This window comes from Lynx rufus, unplaced genomic scaffold (assembly GCF_022079265.1).
Source record: "Lynx rufus isolate CCGP_SWC_20201006 ecotype Redwood Valley unplaced genomic scaffold, mLynRuf1.p SCAF_6, whole genome shotgun sequence".
Classification (NCBI taxonomy): domain Eukaryota; kingdom Metazoa; phylum Chordata; class Mammalia; order Carnivora; family Felidae; genus Lynx; species Lynx rufus.
This window is the reverse complement of record NW_025814878.1, coordinates 113,761,507-113,778,647: the sequence shown is the minus strand read 5'-3', so window position 1 is coordinate 113,778,647 and position 17,141 is coordinate 113,761,507. Positions and strand designations below refer to the sequence as shown.

At 50.1% G+C, this 17,141-nt stretch overlaps 2 protein-coding genes across 3 annotated transcripts in view; one reads left to right on the top strand and one right to left on the bottom strand.

The window, feature by feature from the left end:
* Positions 1 to 1,199, top strand: part of ITPR3 (inositol 1,4,5-trisphosphate receptor type 3) — a 66,779-nt gene extending 65,580 nt beyond the window's left edge. For both annotated transcript variants that reach the window (XM_047101387.1, XM_047101386.1), the window contains exon 58: positions 334 to 1,199. In XM_047101387.1, the coding sequence (XP_046957343.1) occupies positions 334 to 402 (69 nt within the window). In that variant the 3' untranslated portion in view covers positions 403 to 1,199. The remainder of the gene's footprint in view (positions 1 to 333) is intronic.
* A 965-nt stretch (positions 1,200 to 2,164) lies between these two features.
* LOC124528061 (ubiquinol-cytochrome-c reductase complex assembly factor 2) lies at positions 2,165 to 16,201 on the bottom strand. Its single transcript, XM_047101392.1, has 4 exons — positions 16,048 to 16,201; positions 6,007 to 6,081; positions 5,027 to 5,096; positions 2,165 to 2,346 (listed from the first exon to the last, which is right to left on the bottom strand). The coding sequence occupies exons 1-4, from the start codon at positions 16,183 to 16,185 to the stop codon at positions 2,219 to 2,221; spliced, it is 411 nt and encodes a 136-aa protein (XP_046957348.1). The 5' UTR covers positions 16,186 to 16,201; the 3' UTR covers positions 2,165 to 2,218.
* Between the last annotated feature and the right edge of the window lie 940 nt (positions 16,202 to 17,141).

Genomic DNA, 17,141 nt, shown 5'->3' with positions numbered 1-17,141 from the left:
TTCTCAAGATCCCCTCTTGCCCAGAGCACCCTCCTCTCCGTCCGGAGTGACTAAATGAGCTCAGGCGCCCCTCTTTTAGGTGGGGTGTTTCCCAGCTGCACCAAATCAGGGGTTTGTGTGATGCACTAATTGAGGACAAGCGTTTGGGGCTGACATCCTCAAGGCACCCTGGGGGGGAGGGGGCTGTGGCCTGCTGCCAGAGCTGAGCAGCAGCTGGGTCTGAGGGGCAGGGTGGGGGGGGGGTGAGGGGTGGGCACCAGTCCCTCCCCAGTGCCCATGGAGAGAGGGCTCTGGGCTGCCTGACCCGACCTGTGGGCACCCGTTTAATCCCAGATGACAGAGCAGCGGAAACGCAGGCAACGCCTGGGCTTTGTGGACGTCCAGAACTGCATGAGCCGCTGAGAGCCACCGGAGGCCCCAGCAGGGGATGGTCATTGCAGAGAGTGGTGACCGGGAACACTGCCCCTTCCTGCGGGTCAGGGGGCCCGGCCAGCCCGCCAGCCTCTCAAGGCCAGGTGCCCACTCGGCTTCCAGCTCCCACTCTGCCAGACACCCCCCAAGCCGTGCCAGGCTCTGGCCAGCATGGAGTGGGGAGCCACAGAGCTGACAGTCCTGCCTAGAGCCCTTAGAAACGACTCAGAAACTTATGGGGACTCAGCTTACCTTAATGCCTTAGAGGAGAGAAGTCCTCCGGAAGGACAATTGCTTTGTTCCTTAAAGCAGTAACTGACATTCTCTTGTGTTCCTCCATGGGATTAGGAGTGGGGTCGCGTCTTTATTCTAAGCACTACATTTTGGTCTCTGCCTGCTCCTGAGGGAGGTGCAGTAATGCTGTTGTTGCTAGTGATTTTAGGGCTTTTTATTTAACTTATTCACGGGTGCCGTGTTCAGCCCAGGCCACGGCTCCACGGCTCCCTCTGGGCCGCAGATCTGCTGTAGACCGCGTGTAGACCTCATCATCCAGGCCACCCCTCCAGCTCGGCCCCAGGTGGACTGGTGACCCGAGGAAAAGAGCCTTGCTCCTGGGACCTGCCTCTTCTAGGCCTCCTGAGAAGAGTTGCTGGCCCAGAGGGCAGGGCTGGGGCATGTTGGAGCAGCTGGGTTTCGACTGTTTTATCTCCTTTTGGTGTAACGTTTTACAAACCCTCTGGCCTGAGAACTAATATGTTAACTGCCTTAAATAAATTAATAGAACGCTAGTCCATGAGAAAGGGATGCTGTTTCCTACACTCCCCAGGGGCGGTGGGGGCTCCTGTGCCCACTGGCCCGGCCTCACCTCGGGCTCTCGGTAGATGCCCTGAGCGACATCCTGTCTCGCAGTGATTCCTGGACAGAACTGTATCGCAGTAGAACTGGTCTGTATTTTATTGTATGTATTTCAAAACATACTGAGGAGTCCAAGGACGAAGGAGGTTAAGAGCTCACTTTCACTTCCTGGTGAGGGGTGCCTGTCAGCCCCTGCCCTACCTTCTCTCAGCTCTGTGGTTGATAGAAGAAATGCTCAAGTGGGGACCACGAGCATTTACAACTAAGGTTCCATGGGATGAGGTGACCGTGTGTGTGTGTGTGTGTGTGTCCCTGGCCAGGGGGCTGGTGTCCTGTGGCCTCCCACAGAACCTGCCTAGGGCGCTAAAGCCGCCTGCAGTCTGCAGCCCCACTTGGCCGAAGACCGTCTGTGTCTCTACTATGTCCCTCAAACCAACTTGGAACATGGGTTTTCTGCAAGGTCAGGGGCAGAGGACCGGATCCGTCCTTCTGAGTCAGTGGGAATGACGGCCAAACAGCCTCTTCTCACCTCTCGGCCACACCACCTCCTGCTTTCTGTTTGCAACAGGATGCCTTCTTCAATGTTTACCGCTATTTTTGGCTATCCCCCAGGAACTCCAACAAAAGGGAGCCTGAGAATCCTGCCAGGAGCCAGCAGATCCCCCCTGGCAGGTGGGGCTCCTGGGGCTGCACAGGAAGCACCTTGCCCAGAGGCCCCGTCACCTTCCCTTCTCAGGCCCAGACGGAGACCCGCATTTCCTCTCCTCTGGAGACTTCCCTACCCTGACCGGCGGGTGGGGGTGGACGCTCCATGGCATCCCTTCTCAGGCAGAAGCTTTCTTTAGAGCAGCAATGGCTTTCTTTCTGTGAAGGCTGGGTGAGATTCCTGAACCGTGAGGATGGGGAAATCAGGGCAGTTTTATTTATGATGGCGATGTACAAGACTCCACGCTTAGGTGCGCGGGCGAGATAAGGACCGGGCCCAGGCCTTCTGCTTCTCCTCGGGATTCCTGGGGGCAAACTTCTCCTGCAGCTTCTTCCACATGCCTTTATTCATTTCCTTAAATTCTTCTAGGGTGTCTGCAAAAGGGGAAGACAAAAAATAAATAAAGAGACTGAAGTCTACAATATGAATATGTAAATTGGCCCCATCCGAGCACACCCTGATTTTTACACAGTATGTTCCTGAAAGAGGGAAGCGTGGCCCCCAACTTCTGATAAGCAAATCAAGACAGGGTGACAGAAAAATAACTCGTGTGGATGCAGCACTTGTGCAGCAGGCACCACATGAACATCCTGCCCCTTCCAGTGGTCTCCACCCAGTGCCAGAGAACAGCAAAGAAACGGTATTGCCCTTGTCAGTGACGTGACCCACGGGCCCTGAGACTTTCTCTCAAAACTTGGCCTGTAACACACAGACCATACTGTCTCCACTTCTCAGATGTAGAAGTGAAGGCGGAAGGAGGTTAGGTAAGTTGCTCAGGTCGCACAGCCAGGAAGTGGTGGAGGTGGGATTTGAAGCTCTGCACCACATCCAGCGGAGCTGAAGAGGCACTGGGGAAGGAGATGGACTGGGGTCCCCACCGATCACTTCCTCTCTGGGAAACAAGTGATTTAACCCTCTTAGCCTCGGGCTCCTCATTTGTAAGGTGGAGAAAAAAACGCCTGCCTCAAAAGTTCCAGACTAAAGGAACTCCCTGGCAGCTGGCCCACACTTGAGAAGAGGCGGCAGTCTTCATAGCTATGAAGGCAGCAGGGAGCCGGTGAGAGCTGGTGGGGCCCTTGTGTAAGAACACACGCACACGCACACGCTCACGCCCCAAAGGAATCAAAACCAGCTTTCTCAGTCCCGGCACTATTAACATTTTGGGCCAGACAGTCCTTTGCTGTGGGGCTGACCTGCGCGTTGTAGGATGTTTAGCAGCAACCTGGCCTCTACCCACTAGATGTCAGTAGCAGCCCCCATACCCGGCCCCTAGCTGTGACGTCTGAAAATGTCTCCAGACGTCCTCCACGCGGGACTGTGGCAGTTTTGCCCCCAGTGGAGAACCAACAAGTCTCTCTAGGGCTAAAGTTCTATGACACCTAATTTTACCTGTATTTTAAATTTAGATTTTCACATAATCTTGTTTAAATTTCATAGCCTAGATTTTCATCAGTTAGCAAAACTTCTAGAGAAAAAAGAACAGCTCTTCTGAACAAAAAGGCAGCTTACGTTTATTGTCAGTGGGCTCTTGACTAAGTCAGGACATATGCTATACCTCAGCCATGAGCCCAACATCCCACCCTGAAACCTTTCCAGGTTTTCTCGTGGGCGTGAAGTGGGATGCTGGGCGGTCCCTGTCCACTCACAAGCCACGGGGCCTCTTTTAGAGTCTCCCATGGCCCCAAGCCCAGGTGAACATGCTTGGGACCCAGACCTTGGTCACATTTCAGACTCGCTAGGCCCTCAAACACTGCAAGGTGTATTCTTGCCCTGTCAGAGGAAACAATCAGTAAGCCTGTGCCACACGGTCGCAACAAAAATAGGAGGCTTACTGTGAAAACGAACCATCAGCAGGTTTGCTGGAGCTGAACTTCTGGCCAGAACAAGCTGCAGCACAGGCCAGTGGTGGGGAGTCTTCCGTGCCCCCCTCGTCTGCTGCAGCCTGCTCTCCCCCAACTCACACAGGTGTCCAGGGGCCAAGAAAGAAGGTGGAGGCTGGGCCTCTGGAACTTATTTCTATTCTAGTTTCAAGTCCAAAGTTTGCTCAAACCCTCTAGAGCCCTCAGAGTGACCCTATGCACCAATACTGGTGACTGCATAGGCCCAGAAACATGGGAATAATTTTATGTGTACATTTGAAAAAACTGTCGATAAAGGAATTCCACCTGGCCAAACTATCCTTACCCCGGTTTTCCAGAGTACTGTAACAAAAAATAGGATCAGAGTTGACACACAATAGCAGGTGATACCACCAGGCTTTATCTGTTCAGAAGGTAAGAGTTGTCTGGAAGGCCAAATCCCCAAAACTTGGTTGCTGAAAGGCTGCCAGAGGATTAGGAGAGAGAAATTTCTAGAGTGCCCAAAGGCAAATGTTTCAGGGCCATGCCCTTGCAGAAAAGGTTAGCCTATTTTTGTATACGGTATCCTTGGCAATAAAAATAGTAATTTTCCAGAACCTGCCTACATCAACCCAGGCTCCCCCTGCCACTCCCCCCATCTCCCTGTCCAGTGACAATGGAGGTGGGGAAGTAAGGAGGGGATGGGCTAGGTAGGGTATTTCCTTTCTGTTAATCGAGGTCTGTCAACAACTCCCAAACACACCTAGTTAAACCCATATCTAACCCACAAACCATGTCCCCTGGGTCAGATAACTCTCAGACGGATATCCCCATACAAGTGTATTGAATGGCTTTTTGTTTTAATTAAAACCCTCATTGTTTATAAAGCCCCCTTAGGACCATAAAAATAAAATTATTTTCCTTCCATCTTGATTTCAACTACTTCCATTTGGCAAATACGTATTCCCCGGTTCCCTGCCGCACGCTTTGAATTTAAAAGCTCTGAAGATGGATTTTCTTTTTTAAATAATGCCTTTGACCTTCTCCATATTTTATGGCCAAAAAGCATGAGCCCCGAAGCTTCAGAATTTCCTCTGGGCTATTCCACAAGAATTTCCATCAAGCAGAGCGGTCTTAGTAGACAATTCCCCTTGGCTGCTCAAACTCAAAGAATCATTTGCAAACCAACCAGAAAGGGCAGCTGTGCTGTCAATACCTGTGGACAGGATCAGCTTGTACTCTTCCACGGACAGGCCACTGAAGCTCGTGTCTCTGGGGCGAGGGTACTGGTCACACGGGCCAGAGAGGAGAGAGACGGTGGGGGAGAGATTAGTTTTGCAGCACAACCTGAGACCTGATGATCCTGGGGGGAAGCCTTGCTCTCCCGGCAAAGTTCACCAGCCTGGGCCTCGGGAAGCCAGAGACCGGGCTGGGAGAAGAGCAGCGCCACCTAGAGGTCAAAGACTTGGCCTCGCTTGAGCGTACGCAAGAATCCTCTTGAAATGTAGCCTGTGATTCAGGAGGTCTGGGTGTGGCCCATGATTCTGCATTTCTTCTTCTTCTTTTTTTTTTTTAATTTAATTTTTTTTTTAATTTACATCCAAATTAGTTGGCATATAAGATTCTGCATTTTTAACGTGCTCCCAGGTGGCGCCAGTGCTGCTGCTCACGGACCACACTCTCAGTTATGAGGATTTAGAAGAAATCCCTTTTCCCTGTAGGCTAGGCATTTGGCTGTGTATATTTCTGGAGTCACTTGAACACATTTTTCAGGCTTGGGAAAAACCACACTAAGTGGAATTTGACAGTAATCATGTCAGGGCTGAGGAAAAGCCCAGCTTTGTCTGACAGGACTTTCCCAAAGCACCCAACTTTATCACCGGAGTGTGGGGAAGTACCAGTTCCATCAGAGTAGATGCAAAAATATGTGTAAGACCCAACGGTTGTCAGATACACCCTGGGCACGCACTGGCATATAAAACACATGGCCTTTATTCGAAATTATAAATAGCTTTTATTTAGGTGACCTAAAAGCCTCTACCAGGCGCCTTTGTTGGCTTGCTTGAAATTACTGGTTACATCTGAAAGTAGCAAAACCACAATCCTTTACAAAGGATTGTATAATCAGATTTTCACTCACTCTCATTGGTCATTTCCAGTCCGAGGGCTGGGGATATAAAAGACTGGCCCACTCACCTTGTGTTTGTAATAGTTTGAATGGAGTCGTGCTAAGCTCTCATACATCTGATCACAGGCCTCAGGCTCGGCGATCTGAAAAACAAAGAACCCCCCAAGGAAGTAGGCAAATAAGCCCCGCCTCTCAGGCCGTGTCTGCACCACTGGGTAGGACCCCGCTTACAGAGCTTACAGAAGGCTTTCGCACTGGCTTTTTCACTCCATGGGAGGCAAACCTGGCCTACAGCTCCAGCTATTAGAAAGCTATTAGAAATCACCTTTTTGTAATGGCTTCACCTCACCAACTCCCCAACCTGCAGAAAAACTCCATCCATCAACTGGCATCTGGGACCTGTGTACCCCCACACCGGCTGCAGTGGGATGCACCACAATCAAAATAGATGATCAGAAGGGTGGATCTCATGACAGGGAGTGGTGGTGGAGAGTGTGGGCTCCAAGGAACCAGAGGAGGGGGAGTTCCCGTGCTCAGTGTATGGTGGAAGTGACACTAAGCTGGGTTCTGGAGGATGCAAAGGAGTTGGGGAGCAGAAGGGAGAGCTGAGAGGCCTTCCGGGTGGGGGATGGTGTGAGCAAGAGGAGGCAGGAATGCTATCTATGCTTCAGACCAGACCAATCTGGCTGAGGGCCCGAATATGCAGTAAGAACCTGGGTGGGAGAAGGAGCTTTTTGAGTTAAACCTTCAATATGAAATGTATTAAATATTCTTTTAGGAAAGGCAAAAAAGAAAAAAGAAAATCGTCTGAGCGCTCATCTGTGGTGAGCCGCTGCAATTTTATAAGGAAAGAAACATGAAGAAGGCAGTATTTTAAGAGACAGTTGAATTGAGGAGAACCAAGAGGGAGAGTCCAATTAAGTGCCGCTGGAAAGGATAGGGCCTGAACACTGAGGCCTTGTGAATAGAGAGGGGAAAAAAACAAGAAATACCCTTGGTGCCCCTGCTGGAAATTCCAGGAAAGACGGCACGTGCAGATGCGAAGTGTTTTCTCCCCTTTCATACCTCTTTTTAGTTTTCCCTTCCTTCTGCTCTTGCTATTATTTATCTACAGTTCCTTATATTACTCTGCCAAGAATTCTGAAACCTCCCCAGAAAAACAAAACAAAAACAAAACTTTCACTTTTATGTTTTTTCCCCAGAATTCAAATGATAGATTTTTCCAACTTAAATCCTTTCTCCAAGAAGGCAAAGCATAAATAAATCAGTAGTTAAGCGTTTTAATAAGGCAGCTCTGCTTCTGCCTCTCTGCGCGTGTCAAATGAGGTCTCCACTTTACTGCCAACAGAAAAGACGATCCATCACTTAGTTTAACTTGATCCATCCCCGGGTTGAGGCCACTCATCACGAGAATGCCCAGGTAGCCACATCAGAAGAGAGAGGATTCTGGGCTGGGGAGGTAGCCAGTGTTCACTGAATAATGATCAAAGTCTTTCTTTGAGTGGATTGGCGCTGAGGGAAGGACAGAAAGAATGGATGGGGAAATGTGCTACCAGAGATCACGTTCTGACCCCTGCGGGGCAGCGCTTCCAGGGAAAAGTCCAGCTGGAGCAGAATTCTGCAGGACGCACTTTGGAGGAAAGCGCATGGAACATCCTGGCTTCAGCAGAGCACGCGCGACCAAGAGCTAACACGGAAGGTAGGGGAACAGAAGGTACATGACACAAAAGGAATGAGAACAATGCCAGCACAAAGTTTTGAAGAATATTCTGTCAATTATCAAAAGAAAATCACGCATTTCATCTTTTGCTTGCTGTCTTCATTCTTGGGAGGATGAGTTCACTTACACATGTAAAGATCGCGCACCGAGAACCCGCGGCGTGCTCGGCCCTGTGTATGAGCAGGTCTCCGTGGCTGTGGAGAGCAGTAGGGTCACACTGCCTAGCTTTGAATCTTGGCTCCTTCACTCATCAGCTAGCTACAGAAGGTTGGGCGAATCGTGCAATTCCCCCTGCCTCCCACACTTTAGAAAACATTTGCCACTAAGTCCGTAAGTAAATAAATATGTATGAATCTTGCCCATGCAAGCTCCCCTCCTGCTGCTCCTCCAAACAAACAAACAAATAAATAAATAAATGGGTTCAAGCCCCACATCGGGCTCTGTGCTGACAGCTCAGAGCCTGGAGCCTGCTTCGGATTCTGTGTCTCCCTCTCTGCCCCTCCCCTGCTCACACACGTGTGCACGCATGCTTTGAGAGAGATTTTCTCTCTCAAAAATAAATTTAAAAAATTATAAAGAAAACGTTTGCCACATTTGCTTTATCAGTCTCTCCATCTCTATGCATTTTCCTTCTGATCCATTTGGTAGTAAGTTGGAGCATGATGCTCCTTTACTCCATAATATTTCAGTATGTTTCCTAAGAACAAGGACGTTCTTTTACATAACCACAGTTCAGTGATCAAATACGGGACATCTGACACTGATATGACACTTTTATCTAGTTCATCATCCATATTCCAATTCTGTCAATTGTCTCAGTAATACTCTTTACAGGAAAAAAAAATCTTTTTGGTCCAAGATCTCCTACTGCATTTATCTGTCGTGTATCTTTCTCCTTTCAGCTGGGATGGTTCCTCGTGCCTCGGCCTTTCTTTTGTCTTTCAAGCACTGACATTTTTGAAGCATACCCGCCAACTTAACCTTTCTTTTAAAAGAAAAGATAATAATAGCCCCTATTTCTGAGGGCGGTGTGAGGAAAAATGAGGTAATGCCTGGGCTGCTCTGAATTTGGGACCTGGAACACTGATAAATGTGAGCGATCAGCTTTTGTTAATATTACTGGTAGTGAATAGTTGTAGAAGGAAGCACAGGCCTCTAGCTTGCAAACTACAAGAGGAAAGAGCAGAACAGTTCGGGACAAGCCTGGAGATAGATAATCCTGGTGACAGTGGCATGAAGGGTGCCGTGGACACTGCCGGGGAAGACTGGCCGAAGGGTCATGGCTACAGAAGGGAATGGGGGCTTTCCAGGCCCAGGGCAGGCTTAAGCACATGTCCAGGGAAAAGGCAGTGCATTCTCGGTGGATCAGTGATGCCAGTGTGATGGCTGGGGCGTGGCTAGAGACGGAGTAATGTAGGCAGGGAAAATCGCCGCACCTGACCGAACCACCGGCTCTGACCTGAGGCTCTCGGCGGTCACCAAGCATTCCGCGGTCAGCTCGCCGGGGATGAAACACCAACCCTCAGTCTCTGCCAAGTGAGCAGTCATCTGTCACACTTATTCTTCACCTGGTGGTCGCCCATCTGGACCTTCCCCTCTTACCACCATCCGACCACCTTCCCACCCAAGTGGAGGAAAGGCGTTCCCACCGTGGACTTGCCCTCCTCGGCCACCAACACAGCGCTTCCTGATCAAACCCCCATTCTGACCAGATCCTCACCCTCCAAAATCTTGCCCATGCAAGCTCCCCTCCTGCTGCTCCTCCAACTTCTCTAACCGTGAGAATTTGCTACAGGGCTACTCAGCTACCTCCTACCACATACACCCTCAAGTGGGTGACAGGTGTCCTCTCCCTTCCTGTCCTTTCCCTTCTTTGAAAGGGCAGAGGAAGGGCACAGGAGGAGGCTGAGGTCACCCTTGCAGAGCACTGCTCCTGGGAGGGCAAAGAGCACAGGGTCTGAGTGCAAACAACAAAGGGATCCTCTGAGTTTTTTCCATCTCTTAAAATTCCTTCAGTAGTAAAGACACAGTCTCCTAGATATTTTACATAATGCCTGGTGCTCCATTAACGATCCAAGAAGGAACCAAACACCTGACAATAACCACCAAAAAATGAACTTGTCACCCAACTTCTGATTTGAAGTCAGAAGAGGTCTCTATCAGGCTGTAAAAGCGGCTTGACGGAGGCGATGAGAACTAGGTATGCCAACTTCTGGCCAGATGTTACTGCTTAAGGAGAGAAGTGGCCATGGCCAACTCTGGGTCCCAGGCACAGCCAACCCAAGCTCAGCAATTAAAAAAGTCTCAGTTACTGCTTAAAAGATTATCGAGAAATATCTTTCTAATTCCAGAAGCCTGGCCACACTTGTACATCGTACACTTTTATTCATAGATGCCAGCACAAACATTTCTGAATTTTGAAATATACAGTTTTCCTGATGAAATGTACTGTGCACTTTTAGAAATATTCTTATAGACAAGCTTTAAATTACCTGATTTTGCATTCACACCTAATGAGATTACGGACATTTTAGGACTAATAGCAGCTCTGGGTTTGAGAAAGGCAGCAGTGGGACATTATGAAAAATTCAGCTCTGCTCCCTAAATGTGAATAAAATAGATGTGCAACTGACACAGTGTCCTTTATGGCTCTATTTTTGCTCCTTTTGCATTTCCCCTGCTCAGTCGTCAGTGTATTTCTCTTTACCATATTAAACTTTTATACATACAAATCTACATCAGTGCCGCAGGCACTGATTTCGATTTTCAAAATTGAATTTTGGGTGGTGACTGCAATTGGTACACACGGCGGCCCTGATTCTAGTCACACAAAGGGACGCATAAGCACTTTTGGGAAAGGGTGTCGCAAATTGCTTTGCTAATTAAGGTAGAGCTGGATTCAGTCCAGGAGGATCTATGAAAAAAGGTTTTCATGGCTTGGTAATGAACTTCTGAAATGAGTTCATTCCGTTATGGGAGCCTATTCCCTTCAGTTGCAAATCTATTTCTTGAGCACCTACTATGCAGAATGCTCTGCTAGGGGCTGTGAGGGGACATAAAGACCCAGCCTCGGCCTTGGAGAAGTTGGCAATCATGCTGAAGAGACAAGACACGCGCGCATTAAAAATCAAACATGGCTCCGGGGTAGCGTATAACTGAGAGCCAGAGTTAAAGGGAAATCAGAGGTGGGAGCGGGTCACCAGGCTTGGCTAACAGGGCAGGTGTGGCAGGGGTCTCAAGTTTCACCGCGGGTGACAGTTCACAGAGCGAGGGGGAGCCAGAGTCCCGCACTGAGGAGCGTCCTGGCAAGGCTGGGACTGAGCCTGGGGTGGTATACGGATCAGAGGAGTGGCTGGCAGGACGCGTGAAAAGGCAGGGGACAAGGATGCATGGGTCAAAGACAAGCAGGGTCTTAAGCTGAGCCACCAAGGAGGGCCTGGGAAGGCAGCAAACCTTGGCAAGCCTTGTGTGTTTGGGGGGCGGTGTCTACAGTGCACGAGATCCTCAAGGGTTAAGAACCACTTAACGTCGTAGCCAATTTGGGAGGCAAGAGAAGACACCCTACACCAGGGTACAGTGCTGGGGTGCGGTGCAAGGCAAAACTCAGGCTGCTGCCAAGGATCAGAGGACGGTGAAGGCCTCACAAACCTGCCTGCCACTTGTCCAGAGGGCAACAGGCAGACCCAAAGAGCTCTGAGTAAAGCGGAGACCCACTGAAAGTGGTCAGTAGTTTGTCCCCCACCGAGAAGCACCTGCATCCTTAACCAAGCACAGAAGACTGCCATCCCCAGGTCTAAACACTACCTCACCCCACTCTAGCTCCACCTGGACCTGGGAGAGGAGGAAAGATGGAGACGTCTGCATTCCGCCTCAGAGATGATTCTCCTCGTAACTCCTGTTTTGCAATGGGTTCAATATTGCAACTAAAAACAGCATGATCTGTCCTCAGCCCATTCCTCAAAAACCTGCCTTCGGGGGGCCCACATATGGGGCAGGGCAGCGCTGAGGCAGTGTCACCCCTGCCAGCACATGCCAGGAAGCTGGGAGCCAGTCCCGGCCACACAGGAATGCCGAAGACCGGGGCTCTGCTGGATGACCGAGAAAACAGAATTCTATACACACTTTCACATTCTCCTCTGAGAACTGGGACTAGCATTTCCATTACCGCAAGCCTGAGAACACAGTTCAACTTTTTTCCAAACGAGGTGGGTATGGTATCAACCTGGACATAATACAAGAACTCACTGGTGGGTGAGCCCCTTCCCGGGTGGCCGCATTTCCAGGCTGTTCCTCACAGCTGTGCCCCACGCTGGATTAGTGGGTGCTGGTGTGCAGTTGGGGAGCTTAAAGGAAGCTGCTGGGGTACCTAATGAACTCAGTAGAAGGATTTGCTCCTTTCCCTGTACTTAAGTCAACAATTACGGTTGTTTTGCCACCTTCCCCCACATTGAGGTTCTTTTATTAAGCTCTTGGTGCGGCAGGGTACGTGTTTCTTGAAGAAACTGTATTCAAAGTGGGCAAAGCCCATAACCATTAATTTTGAAAAAACTGTACAAAAGGACAGAGGGTGTAAGAGGTGTTGAGTGTGTTCCTGCTTCCCACCACACCTCCTTCTTGGTGGGTTTTGGGTGGACTGTGAGACTCCCCAAAGGGCATCCTGAGGTGGAATAAATGGAGGCGGTGCTTTCTGTACTCTGCTTTCAAGTCTGAAGGGCTCGTTTGCCTTCCAGCGAGTCTGGCTCTCCTGCACTGCTGTCCCACCCGAGGGTCATCTTTCCTCCCATCCACACTAGGGAGGTCATGGCCGGGGCAAAGAAAAGCAGGTGGGTAAACACAGGGAGGTATTTAATTCTTTGGCGAAACTGTCCATGGTCCAAAAAGGCTTGAGCAGGGCACGAGGGAAAAGGAGTGGCTTGATGTTTGTGGACCAAGGGGACTTTCTAACAAGAAAGAACTTGGGAGAAATGGCAGCTGAGGAAAGATCAGGGCCAGAACAGCTGGGTCTGCTGCTTACTTGTCTTGCCACCTAACTCCCATGGGACCCTGAGGAGGTTGTTTTATTTTTCTGGTTTTCTCATCCGTAAAATGGGAATAAGCGATGGCTGCCTCAGTCAGCCGCACTAAGGATTAAATTAAATGAGATGATGCATGCACAATGTGCCAGGCATGTATTCAGTGTTATTGTTAAGACGCAGGAAGCCAAGAGGCCGAGAGGACTGCCTGCCTCTCTCCTCTACAGGAACAAAGAGGCTGTGGACTAGAGCTGCCTCCCCCTCCAGTCCTGTGTTTCTGGCAACTGGCATAACCAAGGAGAAACTCCACACCAATCAGCCAACCGGGTCTAATGCCTGCTGCCGGCTGCCAACTTAATGAAAAGTCTACCAGAACCACCTCTCTTTCTCAAGGTTTATAGATGACCCGGGGGCGTCAGTGGGAGCGACTCACAGTGCTGTTCTCAATTCTGGCAAGGAGCCGCTCCCTCTAAAAATTATCACCAAGATTTACGAAGCCCAGGAGTATTCTCAGGTGACATCAGGATGAGGTACCATGACAGTGGTCCTGAGTAATGTGCTCGCTGCCATCATGATATACTGGGTTGCTCTACTAGGGATGCATTCATCAGCTGCTCCAGAACCATCAACAGAGCCATGACTTGCATCTAAAACCGTGACTCAAATTTGTGTGCGCCTTCGACTGATTAGAACTATCTCCCCAGGTGATGACAAAGGATGACAACTCCAAAAGAGAAAGCTCTACCCTCCTTCTCTGGCTCCTCTTACACTAAGTCAAGTAGGCGAACATCACACTTCCTTCCCAAGGCTCCAGCCTCTGTCAGCCTCACTGCTGGCTGGTTTTACCGCTGGGATTTCAGTAGCGTAAATTGCATATCTGCCCGGCTCTGTCTTGGCGGTAAGGACCAGGCTGTGTCCCTCTTCTGGAGTTCCCACAGTACCCCCCGCCCCCCTCTCGCACAGCAAGCTCTCAAATTAATTCTCACCACTCAGGACACAGAATTATTCCTTCTCTCTCTTCACTACTTCTGTCCATCTAGTTCTGCCACATCTGGAACCATATTCAAATGATTTTTACCTCATGAGCCATAACCAATCAGTCATTTATTTGTTTATCCAGACACTTACTGATTGTCTTTTATGTGTCAAGAACTATGCTAGACAGGGGAGAAAGATAAAAATGGCACCATCTCTTTTCTCAGGAAGCTCACACTAAAATGATGTAGGGAGCAGAATCCTAGAAAGTCTATGGAGTTTGCAGAGTTGGGGCGAGGTACAGTTCTTGCTTTCAAGATCTTTATACATCAGACCAGTGAAGACCGGTGTAAAAGGCATGTCAGTGTAGTGCCCTACTCCTCACAAGCCCTGAACCAGACACTCCATCCATGCTCTCTACCCAATCTGGAATCTGATTTCAACGATGCCACTGGCCATGTTCCTGCTCTGTTAGGTGGGCTGGCTTGGCTCTGTGTTGGGCTAAGTTGCAAAAAAAAAAAAAATGTCCTTGCTTTGATAGGTCTTGGCCAAGTTTGGCAAAAGTTCAGGTTGTGTGTTTATGTATCCCATTTCCTCCCTCTGACCTCTTGCCTGAGCCCCAGGCTCAAATATCTCACTGACTACTTGACATTTCCACTTGGAGGTAAGTCCACTTGGCATCTCAAATTTAACATGTCTAACACCGAACTCAAGATGTTCTTCCCACACCCCACCTGTTCCTCATCTAGTCTTTCCCATCTTGATAAACGGCACCTCCTCCCACCCAGTTGCTCACGCCAAAAAAATCTAGGTGTTATCATTGGTTTCTCTTTTTTCCTTTACGTCACATCCACTATATTAGCAAGTCCTGTTGAAGCAACCTTCACTCTGCAAGCCAAATCTGGCCACTCCATCTCCTGTGCTGCTAACTTCATCCAAACCACCACTGTTTCTTGCCTTTTCTCTAGCCTCCTTGTTTTTTTTTTTTTTAATGTTTATTTATTTTTGAGAGAGAGAGAAAGACATAGAATGCGAATGGGGGAGGGGCAGATCAAGAGAGGGACACAGAATCTGAAACAGGTTCCAGGCTCTGAGCTGTCAGCACAGAGCCCGATGCGGGGCCCGAACTCACCAACCATGAGATCATGAGCCGAAGTTGGATGCTTAACCGGCTGAGCCACCCAGGCCCCCCTGGCCTCCTTGTTTCTATCCTTGCCCCCTATAATTCATTCACCACACACAACCAGAATGATCTTTTAAAACAACTAAATTAGGACACTCAGTCTCCACAAACTTCGCCAATGGCTTCTCACTGGCCTTATGAGAAAATCCAACTCCTAGCCAGTGCCTTTAAGACCCTACTGTGCCTGGCTCCTGTCCTCCTCTGACCTCAACTCTTAGCAAACTCCTTCCCACTCACTCCTCTTCGGCCACTCTGGCTTTCTTTCGGCTCCCTAACACATCAATCTGTTTCCTGCCTAGGACCTTTGCCTGGCATGCCCCTTCCCACTTAGTATCAGTTCAGCTCATCTTCCCTTATGTCTCATCTATGTGTCACCTCCTGAGCAAGTCCTCCTCTACCATAACTAATAGTACCCCTTTATCATGCTACTGTTTTACACCCAGCATAGTACTGATCTGGACTACTTTACATAGGTCTACTTCCTTATTGTGTCCCGAACTAGAATTTAAGCTTAAATTTCACGCTGAGATGCAGAGAGGACCTCATCCGTCTCCCCAGCACCTAGCACATGGTGGATGCTCAACGAAGATGTGCTTTATGAATGAGTCCCAGAGCTGCCGTCACACCAACCTGGAGGATAGCAGGAATCAGGTCTACTACTTACACACAGGGGCATGGGTTGAGGTCCCAAACCTGCTGCACGGGCTAACAGGGGCCCAGGTAGCACACAAAGGCTTAGCTCAGGCCTTACAGAGGTCCCGGAGGTTCAGCTCAATGTCAGTGCACAACACTGCGAGGTACCAGCACCGTGTCGGGGGAGCTATAAGCCTGCGACTGTCACTGTCTACGACTGCTGCTGTGTGTCTCAACCCTGGCTGCACCTTGAATCATCTGGAGAACTTTAAAAAATACTGAGGCCAAGGCCCCACCCCCAGTGGTTCTGATTCAGGATGGTCCTGAGCATCTAGATTTTTAAAAAGCTTTCTTCAGTCACTCCAAAGTGCAGCCAGATCAGAGCATTGAATAAAAGGCTGGGTCTTCGCTCTCTGCAGTTCCCGGGGGTACAGGAGGGTCCGCGCGCACGTGCGACCGGGGTGGGAAGGCGCGCGCATGCGTGAACACCTCGGCAAGCCGCTCGTTGGCCCCGTCCCTGCCTCGTCCTTTCCTCCCATCGCCCCAACCGCCTCCCCGCTGCAGGAGGACCCCACAGTCCGGTCACCTGGGTGTTCTCTCCCTCCCGAAAGGCCTGTGCCACCCGCTGCCGCAGGTAAGCGCCCAAGTCCCGGCCCCGTTTGGTCTCGTCCACTGGCCATTCCTCACAGAGCTTAAGGAAGCGCCGGTAGCGGCTGGCCGCCATTTTGGGCCCCGCTTGTCCCCGCCCTCATGGGAGGAGTCGGAGCGGCCGGTGGCGCTTGCGCACTTAGGCTCTCCGGCTTCCCGAGATGGGGTGGGTGGGAGGAACGAGCATGCGCGACTTCGCGGGCGCCCTGGCGCTCTCCGGATGGGGGCGCTGCTCTCCTGTCTCTGCTCGCGGAGCTAATTCAGCCTTCCTTCCTCCTGGAGCCGGCCCAGCACCCAGGGGCAAGTCAGACGCGGAGTACCCCAGGGATAGGTTTGCTTCTCTTTTTCAATGACTGCACAAGAGCCAGACTAAAAAACTTCCTCTGAGACCTCTGCTAATTTGCATAAACGAGTACATTTGCATGTAAATACGGGTTGTTATTCGATGAAGATGTGTTTGAATTTAATCATGTAGCAGGCACAAGTTGTTCGCCTCCCCTTCTCTCTTCTCACAGCCCCTGTACCTGTCACTACCACTTGGTACTGCTCCTTAGCTTTTGTTCCTCTCTCCCAGCCATATTAGTATCCCTTCATAGCGCCCCCCTGCCCACACCAGGCACTTTTCCATGGGAGGCACAGATTTCCCAGCTTGAGTGAAGTCAGCTGGGTTGATTCAGCCTCGGAAACTTGTTTTACCCAGTCTTCTCTTTTACATCTCCAGCTGCAACATCATGTGGAATGTCATCATTTTTTCCTTTTCTTTTTTCTTTTTTTTAAGAGAGAGCGTGAGCAGGGGAGAGGGAGAGAGAAAGTGAATCCCAAGCAGGCTTTATGCTCAGCGCCGAGCCCGACAAGGGGCTCCGTCCATGGACCCTGGGATCATGACCTGAGCTGAAATCAAGAGTCAGTCGGTCACTCAACCGACTGAGCAACCCAGGTGTGCCCATCATTTTTCTTCCCAAGATAACCCCACCAGTTTCCTTAAGAAATCCTCAGCCCTGCTCTGTAGCTTCACTGTCCTGGCATTTAGCC

Bases quoted from the DNA above. Each gene is read 5' to 3' on its own strand.
- LOC124528061 (XM_047101392.1), bottom strand. From the start codon at position 16,185: ATGGCGGCCAGCCGCTACCGGCGCTTCCTTAAGCTCTGTGAGGAATGG. The intron at 6,082-16,047 runs GTGACCGGACTG...TTTGTTTTTCAG, and splicing joins GGGAGGGAGAGAACACCCAG to ATCGCCGAGCCTGAGGCCTG. The intron at 2,347-5,026 runs GTATTGACAGCA...CCCCTTTTGCAG, and splicing joins CAAGCTGATCCTGTCCACAG to ACACCCTAGAAGAATTTAAG.